The sequence below is a fragment of the Raphanus sativus genome, chromosome 9 (genome assembly GCF_000801105.2).
Source record: "Raphanus sativus cultivar WK10039 chromosome 9, ASM80110v3, whole genome shotgun sequence".
Taxonomy (NCBI): domain Eukaryota; kingdom Viridiplantae; phylum Streptophyta; class Magnoliopsida; order Brassicales; family Brassicaceae; genus Raphanus; species Raphanus sativus.
In genome coordinates this window covers 33,798,702-33,821,599 of record NC_079519.1, presented here as the reverse complement: position 1 = coordinate 33,821,599, position 22,898 = coordinate 33,798,702, and the positions used below count along the sequence as shown (strand labels likewise).

At 29.3% G+C, this 22,898-nt stretch overlaps 2 protein-coding genes and 1 long non-coding RNA gene across 4 annotated transcripts; 2 read left to right on the top strand and 1 right to left on the bottom strand.

The window, feature by feature from the left end:
* The first annotated feature begins 13,470 nt into the window (after window positions 1-13,470).
* On the top strand, window positions 13,471-16,895 carry LOC108827142 (GDSL esterase/lipase At5g45670). The gene is made up of 5 exons (XM_018600494.2): window positions 13,471-13,774; window positions 13,889-14,013; window positions 15,744-15,989; window positions 16,141-16,396; window positions 16,469-16,895. The coding sequence occupies exons 1-5, from the start codon at window positions 13,540-13,542 to the stop codon at window positions 16,690-16,692; spliced, it is 1,086 nt and encodes a 361-aa protein (XP_018455996.1). The 5' UTR covers window positions 13,471-13,539; the 3' UTR covers window positions 16,693-16,895.
* Window positions 16,896-17,122: 227 nt separating this feature from the next.
* LOC108824415 (peptidyl-prolyl cis-trans isomerase FKBP13, chloroplastic) lies at window positions 17,123-18,619 on the top strand. Its single transcript, XM_018597838.2, has 5 exons — window positions 17,123-17,518; window positions 17,589-17,681; window positions 17,969-18,029; window positions 18,250-18,318; window positions 18,412-18,619. The coding sequence occupies exons 1-5, from the start codon at window positions 17,183-17,185 to the stop codon at window positions 18,474-18,476; spliced, it is 624 nt and encodes a 207-aa protein (XP_018453340.1). The 5' UTR covers window positions 17,123-17,182; the 3' UTR covers window positions 18,477-18,619.
* A 1,529-nt stretch (window positions 18,620-20,148) lies between these two features.
* LOC130499656 (uncharacterized) lies at window positions 20,149-22,118 on the bottom strand. Of its 2 annotated transcripts, XR_008938540.1 has the most exons (4): window positions 21,925-22,118; window positions 21,549-21,666; window positions 20,878-21,468; window positions 20,149-20,607 (listed from the first exon to the last, which is right to left on the bottom strand). It is a non-coding gene; the product is annotated as an uncharacterized LOC130499656 (long non-coding RNA). The 2 variants fall into 2 exon arrangements; XR_008938539.1 differs by having other exon boundaries at window positions 20,878-21,666.
* Window positions 22,119-22,898: the final 780 nt, after the last annotated feature.

Below are 22,898 nucleotides of genomic sequence, written 5' to 3'. Positions count from 1 at the left end.
GCAATAAAGAATAAACTTAATCTATATTTAAAAATAAAATTTTATTTTATTTTAGATTTATTATTTTTATTAATATTTTAATATAAATTTAATTTAAAACATAAAATTAGAATAAACTATTTTTAAAATTATAATCTTAGATATATTTTTATCTATTTATTTTAATTAAATTGTATAAATTAAAAAATTTGATATAAGATTGTATATTTATCAAAAAGTAAAACTAAACAGTATTTCTAAAATATGTAGATATATAAACGAAATTAATGGTATTATGACTTATATTTTATAATTTTTTAATTTGGTAGAAATTTTTAAAAATATTTCTAATGATAAACATTGTATAATTGTATAATATAGAATTAAATCATATTTCAAAGTTTGTAAAATATTGTTACATTTCTATTGTTATATTATTTAATAACATAATGGAACATTAAAATGTAACTGTTCATGTTATATATAATCATAAATCTTGTCATCATTTTCTGGTATATGTCACATTTTTAGTAAAATGATTATACAAAAAAACACATAAGTCCAAGTAAAATAAAAATGTGTTAAATCACTTTTCAAATAATATCAAAGGGATTAAGAGATTACATTTTCAAGTTTAATTATTACTTCAATTTTCACGGAGATTAAAATTTTTTTGTAGTTGACTAGTATATTTATATTTAATGTATGATTAATTAAATAAAATGGATTTAAATAAAAATCTATTATTTATTCAAAATGGGCAAAAAATAGATTTAATATACAAAATTACATTGGAATTATAAAATGATACTTATTTTGAATCAAATAAAAAATTTAAAGTGATATTTATTATGAAACAAAGAGAATATCACATTTTTCAAGTCTGACGGTAAGCAAATGCTGTCAAAACTCATTGGGATAACTTTATTTACAAAGTATATAAAATTAATTATTTTAATTTTATATTCACAAATTTTAAATATCATTTATTAACAATAGATGGAATATTTTATGTTAACAAGTCGACGTGCATTACCTAGTTTTGGTTTTGGCTATGGGTCTACCTTTATGAATCATGACCAAATAATAATGCATACATTACTTTTTCAGTTTTTCTACTGATGAGATTATATAATTAACAAAAATATTTTTCAGATTACGGAATATGCTTATTATTTTACTGCAATTCACAGATTTTTGTTTCTTTGGGTAGAAGATCTTTGAAAATACTTATGTTTGCACGTTTATTCTTGGAGAATCATAGATTTCATTCGACCATACTCATTTGTCCTTACCTTAGAATATTTTACATATCTCTTTTCTCTACTGGTTTTTGTCATCCTCGAAGAGTCACCATGCATATCTTATTATCTTTTCTTGGTTGAGCTAGCAACCTTCAGTAGATTAAAAAAATCTTGCAGCTATTTCCCTGCACAAAGTAAGATTTTCTTTTTTTTTGCTTTTAGGACTGATAAGTTCTGAACTGAGATCTGTACGTTCTGGCAAAGCTAGGAATTGTATATATGTAACATGTCTTTTAAAGTGTTATTATAAAGGTTTTCTGCAACAGAGTCGTTATTCTGGGCCGAGGCACTTCGCTTACACAGATAATAGATCATTTTTATCTCTAATGGCAGAGATAGTACCGTCTATCGGGTAAATAGTGTTTTACAGATAGATCTTGGAAAGATTAGGAAATCTATTCGGGCTAAGGATTGTATAATACACTGGAGGTTTTGATGGTTTAATGAGAGTAAAAAATACAAAGATCTAGCCGCCACTTCATTCGGAAATAGATGCTCTCATTTGGAGAATAGAATGTATGAGGAATCTAAGACAGTTTTCTGTTACATTTGCAATGGATTGTTCTTGGTTAGTTGGTTTCAGAACCAGAAAAATGGCCACTATTTACAAGTTATTTCGAAGACATAGTTTTGAACTCATTAATATACTACAGACGCAGAATTTAAAGCGGATAGTCTCGCACACAATGCAATAAAACAACTGTCGTTTGTCGTCCATATGAATACGGAGCCACCAGTTTGGTTTGAAGAATCTATATTAGTCTGTTTTGTTGTTAACAAAAAAATAAGGATTTTCTGTAAATTAAAAATACTTTAAACGGTTTCGTTTTTTTATAGAAAATGTACAAATCAAACTATCAAGTAACAATTATCTCTCATATAACTCTTACATGTATACAAATTTTATAATCTGTATAAGGCTGAGTATATCTTCTAAAAACTACGATCTTTTGATTTTTTTAAAAAATTATCATAAATTTAAGATTTAACTTAAATCACAAAATTATAAGATTCAGAAAATTATATGAAATCTGCTGAAAAATATACAATCTTTTTTTTTGCTAAAAGAAAACTTAAGAATTTAGGTTTAAAGGATATGGAGTCGCAAAATAATTGCTTTACGTATCAAAACAAAAGCTGAAGATAAAGTAAATATGATATTTAAGGAATTTGTTGTATTCTAACTAACTGCAACTTAATGATTTAGTTTGCATTTATTATAAACGAAATATAAGATTACAAAGAAATCTACTTGGATGATTATTTATTTTGCAAAAAAATAATGATATTTCTTGTGCTTATATAGATTTTTGTTAATTTTAATTATCATTGCGGTTTTAAATTTGTTCTTAATTAGTACATTCCAATCAAGCTAGTATCCTTTGATTGTCATCTTAATTATATTTCAAATGTTTGACTGGACAAAGATAGTTGATATATCTTGTGCTCATATAGATGTTTGTATTTTACTAGGACTTGCCGAAGCCTACACCGTCAAGCTATATGTCCCAAATCCTTAAGCCCCATTTTCGAGCATTTTATACCTTTTTACTTGGAACTTCGTGTATATTACATATAATATCTTTCTCTGAAAAGATATTGAAAAAGATAAAACAATTCCAAAAAGAATCTATACTATATAATTACAATACATAATTACAATACAAAGGGTGTGATTGAAAGACACCAATGGCGATAATATTTATGGGTGAAAAATATTTACTCCATTTTCAGCTGAAATCTTACCAATCAAGTGAAATAAAATTTAATAATATTTTAATAATTTGCGCTAGCTACTGTTCGACAAAAGGGAAAGAAGTTACTTTTTTCTCTCATGGTTTTGGAAGAGTAAATTCATTAAGGTTGAGTTTCACTTTTTATTTTTTAATTATTATTTTATTTACTCTATTCTTTTCCACTCGTTTACTCTCCTTTAGTTACTCCGTTTTGCGCTACTAGTTACCAATCAGATACAAAATTTACCAGTAGATTGTAAGACAATATAATTATTGTATTACGATTTACAGTAAAAGTAAGGTCCAAAAAGTTAAAGACTAACTGAATTTGTAGAATTTAATTTTAGCTGAATTTGACTTAAAAGCATAGAATTGAAGGTTAACTTAGGTTTTAAATGTTTATGGCATATACATATACTATAATTTTTTTTGTAGAATTTATAAAGGTAACTGTATATATGATTTTTTTTTTGACGTCTAAAACTCCATATTTTATTAAGGAATATCCATATGGTCGGTTTGAGCCGTCCAATTTGGAATTCGAGAGTTTACATGGAAAAAGATAGAACCACGAGCTCGAGCACCTTTTGGAAGGGTATCGGCTCGGACATTACAAGAACGAGGGATAAAACGTAAAGAGCAAAAGTTGAACATAGAATGAAGGTAATAAAACTCTTCGATTTCGACCAATAAAGATGGCCAGTCTTCTTTTTCTTCGTCTGCGATGATCTTGACCAATTGTTGACAGTCTGTCTCAAAGGTCATATCTAAAAAGTCCATTTGAAGTGAGGATTTCATAGCCCACAGCAGAGTATGAAACTCCGCGTGTAGGGGGGTTAGACTACGGTTACTAGAGAATGAACCGAAGGTCGATACCCCATCCTTGTTCGTTAGAACCATTCCTCCGCCGAAGAGATTATCGTCTTGATGCCAGGAGGCGTCGATCGAACATCTAGGGCCGGAGGGTTGAGCGCTTGGTGGTGGCGGGAAGCTCTCCTCGTCATGGGAGTGTAAGATTTGCGCGAGTTTCCAATTTTCCGCTTCCGATATGGCTATTTGGACTGTATCCAGTGGTGAAGTATCATTCCCGTTGAAAAGTTTGTCGTTTCTAGCTTTCCATATATGATTTAAAAGTGTAGATTACGATTTAGATATTGCACAGTAGACAACAATGTTTAAACTATAACGACTATTGGGAAGTGATTTTCTGTATTATTATTAAATGAATTATATACATAATTATGAATCTTATTAATCAAAAAATATACAAATTTCTTAAAACCATACATTATTTAGATGAAAATGAAATTCAAGAACTAGCAAAGATATGAGTAAACAGATTGAGAAGGATTGACAAAGAAGTTGGAAAGTTACAAGTACAACCAGTTTTTTATAAACGGTAGAATTTTTAGACTTACAGTCCATACTATCTTCTCGTATAAGGTGTCCTGATTGTGTTTGTCAAAATAAACAAGGGAGACCTTTATATTTTTTTGGTGCAAATGTTAAGACCTTTTTTTTTTTTCAAATGTTAAGACCTTTATATTTTAAAAGCATGCAATGCTCTTTTCCTATATCCAGAAAGTAATAGTATGTAATAATACGATTCTTTTTTTGTTTAAAATTTGGGCGTGATACGTTTGAAGAGGTTAACCAGAGATTTTTGAATGACCTTATGATAAGAACCGCCACTTTCTATGGCTGATCTAGTTTGCCACTAATATTATTCTCTTTTTAAGAAAACTTATTTTAATAACCATTCGCGGAAATATATGAATCATGTAAATATATACAAAACTAGAAACAGTAGCGTGATTCAAATTATTGATAGGCCCGGTTCAAAAAATTATTAGTATTATATTTAGAGAAGTAATGATATCATTTTAATATGTTACCTTTTTTCTAAAATTCTAGGACATAAATTTATAAGTATAGTCAAAATTAATTTTTTTTTTTTGAGAAAATAAGTTTTTACAAAATCAAAATCATATTCCATCGTTCTACTTAAAACATCTCCAAAAATATATTCTACTTTTAAGTTTGCATTCTCCAAAAACAAAACCTCAAATTTAATTTAAAAATATTTATATTTTATGTTGTAGTCCTTTAATTTATTATAATTAGCTTAAATTCATAAATTTTATAAATAAATAGCATATTTATAAAAATAATACAGAAATATTAATTAATAAAATGTTACACTAAAATATAAAATTTTACATAGAAATACATAAATAATATAAAATGACAAATAAAATACTACATTATTGTATAAAATTATTTTCGTAATACGTCCATATATGATTAATTAGTGCATTTTTATGTTTTGTAGTATTGTTGTTGTATAAATCTAGTTTTAAAATATTTTAAATCTTATTTTAATGTTTTTATTTAATTTTATGTGAAAATAAATTTAAAAAGGTAAATTTTAAATATTTATGGGATACACAATTTTTAAGAATTAAAATGATAAACGATAAAATATTTAAGAAATAAATGTAATATTTAACTGTAAGAGCTAAATTCAAATAAAAAATATGTAGCTTCAAATTTCAAGTTATTAAGATTATATTTGCAGAGAAAAATTTCGTATTTGAAGTTATAAATTTTTTTTTGAGATGTTTTTACACATGCTAAAATATGATATTTACTTATAGTCGTAAAATCAAAACATTCAAAGTACACTATTTTATCATAGCATAAAAATGCAAATTAGTGGTTGTATTTATATTATCGATATGTTACCCACCTGCAAAGAAGAACAATGTAAAATCTTTACATGTTTATCAAAATTTTATCCAACTTTGAACAAAAAAGAAATCATCCAACACTTGTGTTAGGTTTTAAGTTGTAACAGTGTGAAAACGAGGCTTAAATTTAGACTGGATAGAGTAAACGACTATGTTTGGTTTGGGCCAAGTTGTTAATAGTGGATGGTATAGGGATGGCCCAATTTAGGTTATGACTTCCCAAAAGTTTAAATCTTTAGATTGGTCCAATTATTGACATACTGAATCTTTGAAATATATACTTGACAAGATAAAACAGAATATAAGGTTGACTTTGATACTATAATATTCCTTTTTACTTTTACATTTTATTTGATTTTTGGATGTAGTTGTTTTCTGTCTTAATCTATAACTAGATTTTGACCCGCCCTTAAAAGGGCGGGTATAATTTCTGTTTTATATTTTTTTAGAAATTTAATTTTTATATTTGCACTTTAGTCATAAATGTGTTTTTCATTATATAATATTTTTTTAAATGATTAATAAGATGTTTTAATAATTATATTAAAATAGTTGGACCACACGTATATCAATAGATCATGTTCATGTTTTAATAGTATTGATATAATATAGTGTGTGATCTAGGTACATTTATCAAGAACCGAAAAACCAAAAAAAAAAGAAAAAAAAACTAAACTAAATTTCATAAATAACTGAGTGGAACGTATAATTCTAAACCCAAAAAACTCAAAACTCAAAGACCGAATGAGTATCCAAGTTTTAAGATAAATATTCAAGTTATATTTAAGTAGAAATAATAGGAACTTAAAAATATGATTCAGCTTAGATTATTGGGGGTAAATAAAATTGTTTATATTTTAATAGTATTGATTAATTGTTAAACCGACTAAACTCAAGTGGTAAGTCAATTATGTATTACTGAAAAGTGTAGATTTTAATGCTAAGTTGAAATATTATTAGATGAAAATATAAAACATGATTTTTTATTAACACATAACCTTGGTCAAAAGAAAGTAGTCCGACCTAGTTTCAAAAAAAGAAAAAGTAGTCTGACCTAATATGTAAACTCGTAGATTGGTATATGTATTCTCTTTGCTCGTATTATTTTCAAGTGTTGATATATCAAAATATGATCATCATTTATCTTTTTTGCCTATGTTATTAACATATATAACCGCATGTAAACTGACTAATAATAACCCAGAGTTTAGGGTTTCTCAAAGTGGGCCGGTTGTTTAAAGGCCCATTTGAGTTTCGAGTAAGCCTGGTTGTTTTGGGCTTGTAAGTTTGTTGTATTGGGCTTGGCCCTTCTTTGAATATTAAAAACTTTGACGGGAAAAAAAAAACTGACTAATAATGTATCAAGAGAAGTGGGTTCCTAAAATTATGGGAATATTAATGAAAGAATATTATTGGATTATACGCCATAGGATTAAGAAATTCAAATATTGTTTGTGATATACAAATCTTATTAAATTTCCTAAAAAACTTATGGATCCGTATATTAACATTTCTAATTTGATCATTTATAGTTCCGGGGGCTTTTATCACTCTTCAAATGATATTAAATCTGTTGAGCATGTAGAATATATATTATGGCTTTGATTGGTAGAGCATTAACATTAGCATTATGCTCTACATTGTCCAATCAATATTTGCTCTAAAAGCATTTAGAAAAGCATTTACTAAATGCAAATGCTCTTCAAATGCTCTCTGTCAAATGCTCTCATATGAAGCTTTTGGAAGAGCATTTGCTTTTACAATTTATAAATTTGATATAAATATATAATTAATTCATTTTATAATATCATAAAATAATTTTGTATCCAGAAAATGAAATTTTGATTTCTAAAATAAATTTATAATATAAATATTGTTTTAAAACAGTACTTTAAATTTAAAATATGATTTAATTATATAAAATAAATTATATTTTAAATATGATATACTATTTTAAATGCTTTTAAAAATTACTATACAGTATATAATATATTTATTTATAATTATTATATTTCTAATATATATATATATATATATATATATAATAAAAATAATATAGTTAATTTAATTTAAATTAAATTATATCTGAAATTTAAAAATTATTTAATATATATATATATATTAATTTTATAATTTATCCTAAAAATATATATTTTAATTGTAAAATTTATTTTAAAAATAAATATTTTAATTGTAAAATTTATTTTAAAATATGTATATTTTAATTGTAAATTTTTTTAAACAGTGTCTATATATAAATATAATTTTGAAATTATTAAATAAAATAAATTAATTATATTTCTTTTTATTATTATATATATTATAATAAATATATTATATATTAAATATTATATAGCATTTTTATAATAACTTTAAATAGCATGTCATACTGCTCTACCAATCAATCTATTAAATAGTTTAGTAAGAGCATACAGCTTCTGCAGCATACTGCTTATATAGCATACTGCTACTGCTTTATCGTCTGCTTTGCCAATTAGGGCCTATGTGAAAAGAATATACTATGTGTAAAGTTCAAAAAAAAAATATACTATGTGTGTTTGCACAAGTCGTAGTTAAGAGTGACATATTCATTGGGCTTCAATATAATTTGGGCCTCGATAGTGCTTGTCATTAGCCGAGGAATATTCGTAATATGATTGGTATTAAAACTCTCATTTCTTATTGGTTGAGACTTTAGTTGCCAAATTAATTAAAAATAAGACAATGGCATTTGGTGGTAAATAACTTGAAAAGATAAGGGCAGAATCCTAAAAGGGATTCTGCTTTAATAGTATATAGATATCATTAGTTTTTTTTTCCAAATATTACATTAGTTAATGATGCTAATTCATAATGTTTTAATAAAAGTTCGATATCATCTTATATGATAATATCTACAAATTTTCATAATCATCTGTAAATCTTAATCCTCTGATAACTGGAAAATGGAAGCTTTTCCACGTGATTTATTTTTGAGAAGACGTATGAAAAGTGCGTCGTTTGAGGAGGATGAATAATACTAGCTTCCAAGTGGATAATACGAATGATTTTTACAATGTCTCAAAACTCGGACAAGAAATGATAGAATTATGGGCCATAAATAATGGCCCTATGGGTTTAGATCATGAGATTAATTTAGATGGTGAATTCAAATATGCTATAGGTTAACACTTTAACAGAAAGAGCAAAACTGTTGATTAATATTAACTAGATTTTGACCCGCACGCCCGTGCGGGTATATATTTCAAAAATATATTGCTATTTATTTTTCATATCAATATCAAAGCTGCAAAAAAAAAATCAAATCCGAAGAATAGTAATACCAAACCCGAACCAAAATTGATTAAATATCCAAATTATTTAAAATTTTGATATTTAAACAACTGAAACCATAACCAATTCGAACCAAAATATTTTGAATATAAAAATGTATCCAAAAAAATTATATACTTATATATATTAATTATTTTTGGTTTTAATGTATATAAAAACATCCAGAATATATATATATGATACTTTTAGGTTGGTTTAAATACTTGAAAATATATAAAAATAGTCAAATATAAATATGTAACAAAGTGGAAGTATACTCAAAACACCAATATTTAAAATAATTATTGATTTTTGATCCAAAATTTAAACCAAACTAATTTATATGTTAAGTTTAAGTATTCTGACATATGTTATTCAGATTTATATACAATATATTATTTTATTTATAGATTTTAAAAAATTTAAAATATATAATGAATTTTAAAAAATAATTTAAATGGGTTATCCAGACCCGAACTGAACCCGCAAAGATCCGAATATAATTCGAACTGAAATTTAGAAATATCTGAATGGGGCTAAAATCTTTGACCTCGGAAACGTAAAACCCAAACAGATCCGAAATGAACCCGAATGGATACTGAACGCCAGCTCTAGTTATAATTCGAATTGAAATTTAAAATATATGAATGAGGCTGAAATCTTTGACCCCGGAAACTAAAAATCCAAACAGATCCAAAACGAACCAGAATGGATACCTGAACGCGCAGTCCTAGTCAAATATATGTATCATATATATGTCATCATATAATTAATCGTATTGGTCCATCATATAAATAATCATATAATTAATAATATTTTTATATGTACCATCTTATGAATAATCATATATATTATCTTCTTGACATATTTTTATCAATGTTTCAAAATTTTAATTTTTTGCATTAGTTTTCTATGAATTATTATTAATTTTATGATTTTCTTTTTGAAAATTGAACTCTTGAAATTTTTATATTTTACTAAACTAAATAAGGTAATAATACTGTTTTTAAAAATTGTTTTATATAATATACTATATATTTCAGTTTGTGTTTTTATTTTCACCATCAAAAATGTAAATAAAAAGAATTATAAATATAGTGACAGAATTGTAAATAAAAAGAAATATAGAAAGAATGTTGTTTAATTTATTGTAAAAACAATGGCTAAATTTTTAAATAAAAAGAAGTATTAAATATGTTATTCATGTTTCTAAACAATTCTCATTTGTTATTAATTTATTGAAAATAAAATGGCTAAATGTGTAAATAAAAAAGAGTACACATCTCTATTATCCATGTTTCCAAACATATCTCGTTTATTCTATAATCCTTGTTTCTAAACAATCCAATTGTGTACTTTAACTTTAATAATATAGATAAAATAAAGATACTCGGGTCAATTCTGTTAATAACTTAGTTTTTTAATTATATCTTACACAGAATCGATGGTCTACCAAACATGAGTGAATAGTATTATTAACACATTTTAACATGTTTATTATATTATTATATAACATGTATATCAATGTAAATGATCTAAATTTTTAACACAAGACTGGGTACTAAGCTCCTGATGTACAATCTTAAATTATTCACTACATGCAGTTTACACAAATGACTTTCATAGTGTTGATTTTAAGATAATAGGTTTATTACGTATTTTTTAAAGTTATTTTTAAATGATAGAATAAATGTTTAACCCGGTTAAATGTATCAGACAGTTATTGGTTTATAAACAGTAGTATTTGTGAAAGAATGAAACGTGTACGTCTTGGAGAAGAGTACACATACATTTAATTACTTCCCTTACTGGATAATCCGATATTTACTATGATAATAATAAGTGATCGTTTAAAATGGATGGTTATTATTAACTCAATGGCATTAACTTGTAATTATTGTGCAAAACTTATGGCTAAGTACTATTTGTACTTCAGTTTTAATAGATTAGATGGCATGTTTAGTTCAAAAATATATATATATATGTAATCAAAACACACGATTTGAGTATTCTGATGGATTTTTTTTCATGATTCAGATTTTCATATATTACTATTAAAATTAAGAGAAAAAAACTTACGGGTTTTGTTGAATTTTGGGGAACTGATATAGTACCATCGATATGATATTTTCTATTGGGAGAACTGCTTGGTAATAGCCTAATAAGATTGGAAAATCATTAAATATGAAGGAATAGCTCGAAAAGAAGATGAAAATAGCTGTACCATGTGCCATGCTTGTTTCTATATATTATATATAGCCTGAAAGATTACAAGTTTACTGTTTTGTTTCTCGTGCAAGGATTGTTAAGGTGCACTGAGGGAGTTTGAGAGATGGTGCAAGCTGAAGTAGTCAATGGAGAGTTATTACAAGAGTGTCTTGAACCTGAAGAGTTTGCTTCAAATAGCAAAGGACATCACACATGGATGATGCTCTCCAATACTTTTCTTCTCGAACCCGTTCTTCAGATGACTTATAGCAGATTTTTCACGTACGCCTTTTTCTCTTTTAAACATTAGTTAGATTATACATAAGCTACGTTTAATCCTTAGCCTACCTGAGTTGCTTTCCACTTTGTCATATACATCTAACGTGACTATTTCGGCATGTTGTATATTACGTAGGCATTAGCAGAAATCCTGTAGGAACTATTTTGTTCATTACATGTTTTGCAGCTTTCGCTAGTTAGGTTAAGATATCTACGGTTTGTTCGTTCGATATATTTGTTTAAGAGATTCACAGGCAAGTAACTCGGTTTGTTTGTTCGTTAATCGTTATATGAGTTTAAAGATTCATAGAGTAGAAAAAGCCAAGATCAAGAGAACAATCTTTGAAAAACACAAGCATATTGACATCTAGAGCCACTGAAGGTATCAAACATTTTACTTGATTGGTTAAATCTCTCCATTTCATAGATGAGTATTTTATTGATAAAACGACTGAAATTATTTGTTTTAGGGCTTTCATTGCTGGAATCTTGACTCTATAGTGTTGTACTAGAGTTCATAAATACAACAACCATGTGGTTGGTGAACGGTGGAATAGATTTGAAAATTCAGTTTTTATTCTGAATATTTCTTCTTTCTTTCTTTGGGACATGTTTGCTTAAATAATGGACTCTGTCATAGCCAAATCTATTGATGAATGTCCATCAATTTCTATAGTACCAACATTTATTGTATTTCTCTTTTCCACTTTCCCTTGTCTTATTAATCATTATGGTGCATCTGCTGCTTGCATCAGAAAATTTGAATTTAGCTTTGATCAAATTTATTGGGTCCCAAAGTTAGATTTTACGTTTAAGTAACATATGTAAAATAGAACAAGTGAGAATTTATGTTACTTTCAACCACTCACATTTAGGTTTTAAGGTCATATCTTGATAACCACCATCTCTATATGGGACTATACATCATCTTTCATTTAATGGTACCTCCATCTTAACACATGGCAAATCTTCAACGTTATTCTTCATCGTTGATTCGACCAAGCAGATTGATCTCAGCCGTTCAATTTGAGTATATGTTAAGAGAGGGTGGACCCTCATTTCATGTTGTCATGTGTGTTAACTGTTAAGTTATGCCAGTTTCATTTAAAGGATTCATCATTTTCATTTTCCAAATGCATTGTGCTACAAATAAGTCAGACAAGTTTAGCATGAGTACCCTTGTCTAGTCTTTAAAGTTACATGAATTATACTAAAAGAAAAATAGAATAGGAGAATAATTATGTCATATTGCAATTCTATCATTTGATAATTATCCGAGTGTTAGGGTATCTCTTACCCAACTCCATATTTTCCTCCAAAATTGAGTAAAAGTGATTTTGGAGTAAGAAATGCTCCAATCTAACTTCATATCCTATTTCATAATGAAATTTACTTATAATCTATTTTTTGTTTGTTCATTATTCTATTATGGAGTGAAAAATAGAGTAGGGTTGGAACATTTTTACTTTATATTCACTTTTACTCAATTTTAGAGGAAAATATAGAGTTTTACATTGGAGATGGTTTTAGCTGAAGATAAGTTCCTTCATGTTTCAGCTCGAGACAAGGTTTGTTACTTTCTCGAGCTTTGGTACTTTTAGGAAATGTCAACATCTCGATTTCCAAAGCAAACCATTAAAACGGAACCGTCACATTACAAGTGGGTCACAGTAAAGAAAGTTAAACAACATCGACAGCGAGTATAAACTCTCTACCATCTTTCGCTACAATATGTCTAGATCGTCGATCCACCAAAAAAAAAAAACTCTAAATTATTTCACATGCATTTACTTTTACATTTACACATCCATACATCCTCGCCGCGTGAACATTTAATGCTCCTTCAACCGTTAGAAAGTTTACAATATAGTCTTCTCGTCCTCTCCGTAAGAATTATATTATATAAACCCATTTTACGTTCATCAAATTCCCAAACCATCTCCCTTCTCATAATCTAATTCTTACGGAGAGATGGCGAAAATGTGTTTAATGGTGATGTTGATTATGGTATCTACGGCCATTAACATGGTTGCTAGTGATCCAATTGCACCGTGTTACTTCATATTTGGTGACTCTTTGGTTGATAATGGCAACAATAATCAGCTTAATTCACTAGCTAGAGCTAATTACTTTCCTTACGGTATTGATTTCGCTCTCGGTCCAACTGGTCGGTTTAGCAATGGCAAAACTACAGTCGATGTTATCAGTAAGTCTTAACTAACTACATTTTACTTTCTTTTCCTCTGTTTTTCTTTTCTTGAAACAAGAGACTAAAGTGCTACTATGTTTCCTTTTGGATAATCTTGAAAAACAAAAACAGCTGAGCTCTTGGGTTTTGACAACTACATTACACCGTATGCCGCTGCCAGAGGAGAAGACATCCTCAGGGGAGTTAACTATGCTTCCGCTGCTGCCGGAATCCGAGAAGAAACTGGCAGACAATTGGTACTAACTAGTTCACTAGCCATTCGGTCAGACCGGACTGTTTCAGATCCGTTATTTATGTTTATAGAATTTTGGTCGGGTTAATTTGGTTATAAGGTCTTGATTTATTTTTGTTCCTAATAAAAGGAACTTCAAACTTATCTTTAAAAAGTCTCTATAATATTATTTAAGAAGTCAGTTTCCTATGTGTCGCGCTCATGTTAACTCTCACGATGGTTGATTACATCGATACCCTTAATGAATTAAAAATATTACATTTAATACCTATTATTTTTTAAGTTTCCCTTTTGAAATTTTCCATATAATATATATATATAGTAAAAAGGAAAATTTTAAAATTTTAAAAATCGAATTTAAAAAACAAAAATATATGTATATATTATAGGATTTCATTAAAAAGGAAATTTCACAAGATAGTAGTATTCTATTTTAAAAATATTTTTAAATAACATAAATTATAATTTTGAAGTAATAAATACTTATTTTATATCTATTGTTTCTTAGATGAAAATATATATATTTGTATCTAATGTGACAAATTTCGGAAAGATAATCTTGATATTAGAAAAAATATTATTTATTTTAAAACATAATTTTAAACAATAAAAATATATATCTATCTATGATATAATTTGAGAAGTCAGTTTCTTATGTGTTGCGCTCACGTTATTTTTCACGATAGTTGATTACACTGATACCTTTAATGAATTAAAAATATTACATTTAAATACTATTATTTTTTTAGTCTTTTTAAAAAATTTCCATATAACATATATATTAAAAAGGAAAAAATTATAAATTTAAAACCGAAAATATATGTATATATAATATGATTTCATTAAAAAGGGAAATTTCACAAGATACTAATATTCTAATTTAAAAATATTTTTAAATAACATAAAATATACTTTTGAAGTAATAAAATACTTACTTTATATTTATTGTTTCTTAGATGAATATATATATATATATATTTGTATATAATGTGATTTTATAAAAACAAAATTTCAGAAAGATAATTTTGATATTAAAAAAATATTATTTATTATAAAACATAATTTTAAACAATAAAAAATATATATTTTCAAAGTAATATAAATATTTTGATATATCTATCTAATTTATTAGATGATTACATAAAATAATTAAGTAACATAAACTAATCAACCATATATTTAAAATAATATATTATATTAAAATTAAAGAAGACAACAACCAACCTAAATGAAAATAAGAAAATTAATCAAAATTTTAATATATTTAGAATAGAAAATAATATAGTTGAATGCAGTCCAATATACCTAAATGATAACTAAATCCACTAGATATAACATATGTAAAATCATATGTCGAATTAAAGTAATTCAATATTATTAATATAAATTATGCATAAAAATTATAAATTAAATTTAAAATTAAAATATATAGCAATCAGCTATTATATTATATTTATTTTATAAATATTTATATCCGTGCATGAGCACGAGAAAATCACCTAGTTGTAAATAAATGAGCATCACTATCATCTATTTTTAGTGATCTTAGAGACTATATTTTTGTTTGGGTTTGGTTCAATTTGTTCAGAAAAATATAAACCAATCGGCTTCTAAAACAATTTCGGTTTAACCGTTTAAGATCTCAGGTTAGGATTAGGCTAAATGACCATAGTTAGTTTTCCTAAGCATCTTGTTCTAGATTTTCTACAAAAGTTTGTTGTTTTTGTTCTTCAGGGAGGTAGAATAGCATTTGCTGGTCAAGTAGCAAATCACGTGAACACTGTGTCACAAGTAGTGAACATACTCGGTGATCGGAACCAAGCCTCGAGTTACCTCAGCAAGTGCATCTACTCCATCGGATTAGGCAGTAACGATTACCTCAACAACTACTTCATGCCCACTTTTTACTCTACCGGTAACCAGTTCACGCCTGACTCCTTTGGCGACGATCTTATCGCCCGTTACACTGAACAACTCCGGGTCAGTCCACTCTTCAAGTCCTCTGTTTTTAGGTTTCCCCTGTTTCTTCATTACTTCTCTGTTTTTGCTCTGTTTCTTTAGTTATACTCTGTTTTGGTAGTTTTTACTCTTAGCGAGACTGAAGTTTTTGATGTTTTATGTGATGGAGCAGATATTGTATAACAATGGAGCCAGGAAGTTTGCGTTAATAGGAGTTGGAGCCATTGGTTGCAGCCCAAACGAGCTAGCTCAGAACAGCAGAGATGGAACAACATGTGACGAGAGGATCAACTCCGCGAACAGACTCTTTAACAGCAAGCTCATAACTATAGTCGACCACTTTAACCAGAACACACCAGACGCCAAGTTCACTTACATTAACGCATACGGCATCTTCCAAGACATTGTTACAAACCCTGCTCGCTACGGTATATCACCAGTCTCCAAAACTCTTTCATGATAATTTTGCTCAAAAAGTTTGATATTCTTTTTTTTTTCAGGGTTTAGAGTGACAAATGCAGGATGTTGTGGAGTTGGGAGGAACAATGGACAGATAACTTGTCTACCTGGACAAGCTCCATGTTTGAATAGGAATGAGTATGTGTTTTGGGACGCGTTTCATCCCGGTGAAGCTGCCAATATTGTTATTGGAAGAAGATCTTTTAGGCGAGAAGCTGCTTCTGATGCTCATCCTTATGATATTCAGCAGCTAGCAACTCTCTAAGTAGAGAGTGGGAGAGAGAGAGAGAAACCTGTTGTTTTGCTTGTATAAGTGTTTTGATAGTTCTTCAATGTTAACTCAGTTTGGACTCATGATGTCTAATTTCGTTTGTGTTGTGTTTGATTTGACAAGTGTTTGAGTAATGATTTTGAGTTACTGTTTTTACCTCTTTAAAAACTTTTATAGAAAATTTTATTTTTTTCAAATTCTCTAGTCTTTTGCCCATAAGTTAAAATAAGAAGGTTAAACCAAAGAAGAAACAAGAGTGAACAATTAGTCTCGTTTTGAATCATCAAGGAAGTCTAGGAGATGACATCTAAAACTCTTCTGTTGTGTTCATATTGGGCCTCGAATGTTTAAAATGGGCTGAAGATAAACCCAAATTTTGTGTGGTTCTTTTGTTTGCCAGCAAGGATGACTGATATTCCAAAGAAGCCATTCTTACACAAACCATTTATTATCTCATTCAGAAAATTTTCTGGATAGAGAAGAAATGACCTCCTTAGGATTTTCTGTTGGCACTTGTTCTCCACCAAGTGAGCAAAGAAAAGGCAGAAGTTTTGTGAGCAGTAGCTTAACCAAAGCAGATGCCATTAACTTGAGAAGCAAACAAAAGGTTTCTGATCACGAATTAAGTTTTGTTCAACCAGCTTCTTGTGGTAGAAGAGAAGCAATTATTGGTTTTGGTGTCTGTATTGGTCTTGTTGATAACGTTTCAGCATTTGCCGAAACAAGTTCTTGTGAATTCTCTGTGTCTCCTTCTGGTCTTGCCTTCTGTGATAAGGTAGTTGGATATGGCCCTGCAGCTGTTAAAGGGCAGCTAATCAAGGTAATTATATCTCAAACTATTTTGCCATTACTTTATGATGTTAGATCGTTATTGAATATCTCTCATGCAGGCACATTATGTGGGGAAGTTGGAGAATGGGAAAGTCTTTGATAGTAGCTATAATCGGGGAAAACCTCTAACTTTCCGTATAGGTGTTGGTGAGGTAATTAAGAAATAATGTTTTGCTTAATGATTGGTGTTTTAGATTTTATTTTTATATTTGAAAAATAAATGTTATAGAGTCTAATTAATGAATTTGTTTATAAAATAAAAACAAAAATTTAAATATAAAAATATGAGTGATAAAAATTTATTGTAAAATAAAAAATAACAAACAAAAATATATATTTATTTTTTCAGAACTCAGAACATCAATTGTTTATATACGGAGTATCATGTGAAGTTCAGAAACACATGAACTGAATCAATTGTGGACATATCCATTTACAGGTGATCAAAGGTTGGGACCAGGGAATCATTGGCTCTGATGGAGTTCCTGCTATGCTTACTGGTAATGTAAATATTTGTTTTCATGGGATTAGCTTCAAGGTTTTTGAACACAATGTTATTGCATACGTGAAACTGTTTGATAGTGATTTGAGGACGGTCGAGTTATGGCTAATTGAATCACTGGACCTATAATTAAACAACCAAAAATCAAGTTTAGTTTAAATATACAGAAACATTGCCATGCTTTCATTATTAACTAAGTTTTTTTTCGTTTACTTCAGGAGGTAAACGGACATTAAAGATTCCTCCAGAACTCGCGTATGGTGATCGAGGGGCAGGTTGCAAAGGAGGTAAACAATAAACTAAAGACCTTCCTTAATTATGTTAATTGTTGATAATTAAATACTAATTAATTAGTTATACTATAACCCTTGTTTGCGCAGGCTCATGTCTCATTCCACCAGCTTCGGTTCTTCTCTTTGACATTGAGTTCATAGGTAAAGCTTGAGAGAGAGCTTTTTGCTTTTCTTTGTCTTTGCTGAGCCACCATCTTCTTTAAAAATATACTCTATTTGTAATCAAGTGAATATTTTCTGGCTCTTTTTCAAACTTGTTCGTTCATATAAATTTACAAACACGTACAATCACAAATTGAGATGTTTAGGATCTATAATGATAAATTGTTTAAGGGTAGACACGATCGTTTTATGACAAAAGGAATCTTCATTTTATTACGAACATTCAAAGATATTATAAAGTACTCGAGATATTCTTTAGGATCTAGCTCACTTAATTCACTTTGTTTGGATCACAACACACTACAAGCCTCCTTATTTATAGTACAAGTCTCGTAGAATATTTCATAGATATTTGATATTTTACAGCTTATGTCATATTTTACATTGCACACCAAATATAGTTAGTGTTGACTTTTTAACTAATATATGTCAAATGTAATTGCCAAACTTAGTGATGTTGACATAGATAATATAATATTTTTCTTCAAAACAATTAAAATAATTTATCCATTAAACAAACAAACCAACAGACGACCAAGTAAAAAAAGAAAAACATACCTCAACAGTCAACACACAGCTTGGTCCTGGTCTTGAGTTCTATAAGACCAGGAGTTTATAAAAAAAAAGGCTGAAAATAAGGCTTGCTGTCTGAATTCAGGATATTGATCAAAAAACACCCCTTTCATCAAATAGTGTATCAGTGGAGATTGTCTTAACGTATAAGATTGAGTTGGCTTAATGACCGTGTAATTGGGTCTGGTATAGTTTTGTAAACCAGAGTCAACATTACTATATTCAGTAACTAGAATCGGCCCGCCCTACGGGCGGGTTATTAATTTTGAAATAATTTTAACAGTTTTGGTATTCTAGTAAACATTGTATTGTAAAAAACTCCCACGCCATTGTCATATGAGTTGTTTATAAGTGCTTCGGAAAATAAAATTGTACGTTGGTTCTCAACCCTCTCGGGTTTTTCTTATATTGTTTGCTTAAAATAAAAGTTATCATACTAAAGCAGGTGTTGAAATCATTAGATTATATAAGGAAATATTGCATTTGTGTGTTTCCTTTTAACTTCATAAGCTTATCAAGACTATCAAAAAGTCAGCAAAGCTTAAGATTTAAGTTCAAAAGCAGCTATGGAAGGTGGAATTGTTCAGTATCTTAGAAAGTTTGATAAACAGAGAACATGATTCATGATTAGCTAAAAACTTTTACCATTAAATAATATTTAATTTTACCATTATTATCTGAATTAATGCAGCTGAAAATTTTCGGTCCAAAATTATAATCTAAAACCATTATTTTCATATTTTCATTTTTAGTAAAAACATTTACTGTTTTGAATTAATATCACATTCAAATTTGATATAGCTTCATTGATTTATATTTCCGTTAAATTTCAGTCATTTGAAGATTAGTTTTTTTTTTCTTACTTCTAATTAACTTTAATTTTTTATTGTTTTTGTTAAACTTACAAAGGATGGGTTGTTTTGTTTCACAGACTGGAGGAACATTAGATTTCTGGTGGAGTGAGGCAGTCAATATTGTCCCGGTGATCCCACAAGAGACATAATTGTTAAAATGATGTCAGCGTTCATTATAGAACAGTCGATTAGTCAAAAATGAAAAAATGAGAACAGTTGATGATTAAGAGGGGTTCAAGTCATGGTTTAGTTGCAAATAGCTGCAATGGTCAAGTTCAAAAAAAAGAAATGAATGCTGTGAACTGAATCTCAATCAATTAAGATCAATATGTAGAAATCACCAGTTCAGATAATGGTGACTATTTACATTAGACTTGTTTTTAATTTGAATACACTGATTTGAGAAGAACTTGATAAGTGCTGTACATAGAGTATACACTCACGCAAATATTTGTTGTCTCCTCACTCCATTTCAGGATCTCTATAACTAAATTGAGAGGTGCTGTTCGAGTGCACGCTCTTGCTCAAGAAACTTGAACTTAACTGGCATGTAATTGAGTGCAAGCTGACCCAAAGTGGAGTGACCACTGTTGAAATTGAAACGGTAACGACTGACCACGTGATTAAAGGTCCTGGAACTCAAATGACTTCAGAAGTGTTACATCCCTTCCGCCATATGGAAACTTTTTGAATTCTGAGAATGATAGATTCTTATCACATAAGGTTTTCAATATGCTACTACATAGATAAAAAGAGAGTGGAATTTAAAACTGTAATAGGGAAAAATACTTATAACTTGGAGAAAGATTAAACTTGGGAAGCCTGACGATGGAACTATAGAGAACCTCTCAGACATTTAAGAGTTCAATTGCGATGAACCTTCAAATTAGCATATGCATTTGTGTGCTTAGAACTATATGAATTCTGTTTTAAATGGCAACATAATCCATATATCTATTTATACCTGAGAGCAGATTTTTTTCCTCCAGACACCAAAGAGCACAGTGTGGTACTTATAAAACAGGGAGCATATTCGATGGGTCTGACCTGTAGCGCAAGGCTTAATGATGATAACACTCAATGAAAAAGTTAAGCTAGTCCCTCTCTTTTGGGGTAAACCAAAGTGATCATTCAGTTGAAACCTGCAGTGAGCATCAATTAGCCACCTGATCAAAAAGCATCAAATCTTAGCCACCTTATCATGGAAACAAAACAAACTAATGCCACGATGGAAGCATAACAGATAGGTGGAACATGTATGGCGTATCTCCTCGATAATGGGAACATCTATTTCACAACATTTGTACTGTGGAGAACACATGACTAAACAAAGGAAGGGTTGGGCAGTAGTTATTTCACATACATGGACACAAAGGTTCATATTGTAACCAGTAGCAGTTAAATAAAGCCCCAGACTAATCCGGAACACTAATCAAAGGGCTTGAGTGGAAGGAATAATTGTACTCACGGATAAGGCAGATAATATATATGCTATTTCCATTTCTCTCAGCTTCCTGAAGAGCTAGAATAAGCAACTTCTTTGGTGTCAGCGTTTCTACCATCAGAGGAGGTCAACACAAAGGAGTTTAGATTAATCTAATCAGAGGAACATGGTAGAATCCTTTTCATACTTACCCGATGAGCGATGATGTAAATATCTGAAGGGTAATCAATATAAAGCCAACCGTCAATCTAGAGATCATCGTAGTGGCGTTTTCCAGCAATATTCCGTTATGCCTTGCCCGCGCTTTCTCTAGTAAATTAAAATAAATAGATTCAGGAAATATAAAAACTCACCTCTACTGTATTTATTTCTGAATTCCTGAATTACTCCAAAGCTTATCAGCAATGTGAATACATGTTTGTATAAGCAAAAGTACTGCACTACTGTACAACGAAAGCTTACAATATCTAAAAGGTTATTCATTGCTCTATCACTCTTCTTTAATAAAAGAACATAAAATGAAATCAATAGATCATAAAACATAACAAATATAAATGTTACATTTACCTAATTAGAATGTCCAAATCACCTTATATGCCAATACATGATGCAAGTAAACATGTTGAGTCCAAGCACCGCGAGCACGAAGCCTAAGCATATGAGGTGGATCACAAAGATAGCTGACCCGAAGACGTCGTGCCAGTGACGGGACTCGCGGACGATGGCTCGGTTGGCATCTCCGATCTTTTGACTCCTCTGAAGAGACTACAAAATCATCAAAAAAAAAACACATTGGTTGCCACAAAACAGAGATAATAGGCTAATTTCTGATGACATGGAACAAAAGCTACAGAGAACTTTGGTTGATATTTGATTTCATTCACACATGGTCTAAGCAAGGGCTCTGGTTCTTCTTAACAGTACAATGCAAACACTTTATACAAAAAAGAGAGTTCTTTTTATAAAAAAGAAGTAATTTTGCAACTGAACCCGTGAACAACAAAATTTAAGTTAATAGGTCTTATAATGTGCGAAATAATATTAATACGTTGAGTTCAGGCAAGACCTAACTCGAGGAAAAAGACAAAGACTTTATGCAATGAAGTAGCGTAGAAAGCAAAGACCAGAAAAGGGATTCTTCAATCATAGACAACTTATCAAATCAAAAGGGAAACAGATTTCCTCAGATCAAAGGGTGATAAAAAAGCGGGGAACCTGGTGGCCAGAGGAAAGGGAGGCGTAATCAGAGGAAGAGAGACGCTGTTGGTGGAGTAACTCATGAAGAAGTAGGAGAAGAAGTTTCAGAGAAGAGGGAGAATAGTCAAAGATGAGTTCAAGGTGAGGGATCTCACATATATTTATACCGAAATCACACCGACCCTCAGATCTAAACAACGCTTTGAAGACAGATATTGGAGCTGTGAATCAATGGGATTAAAGATAGCCATTAATCAGACAGTTTCACGTCGCGGGAAGAATCCCATACGTCACCGCCTCCGTCGCACATAGAGAAGTGATGAACTCAAGACGGGCTCACGACA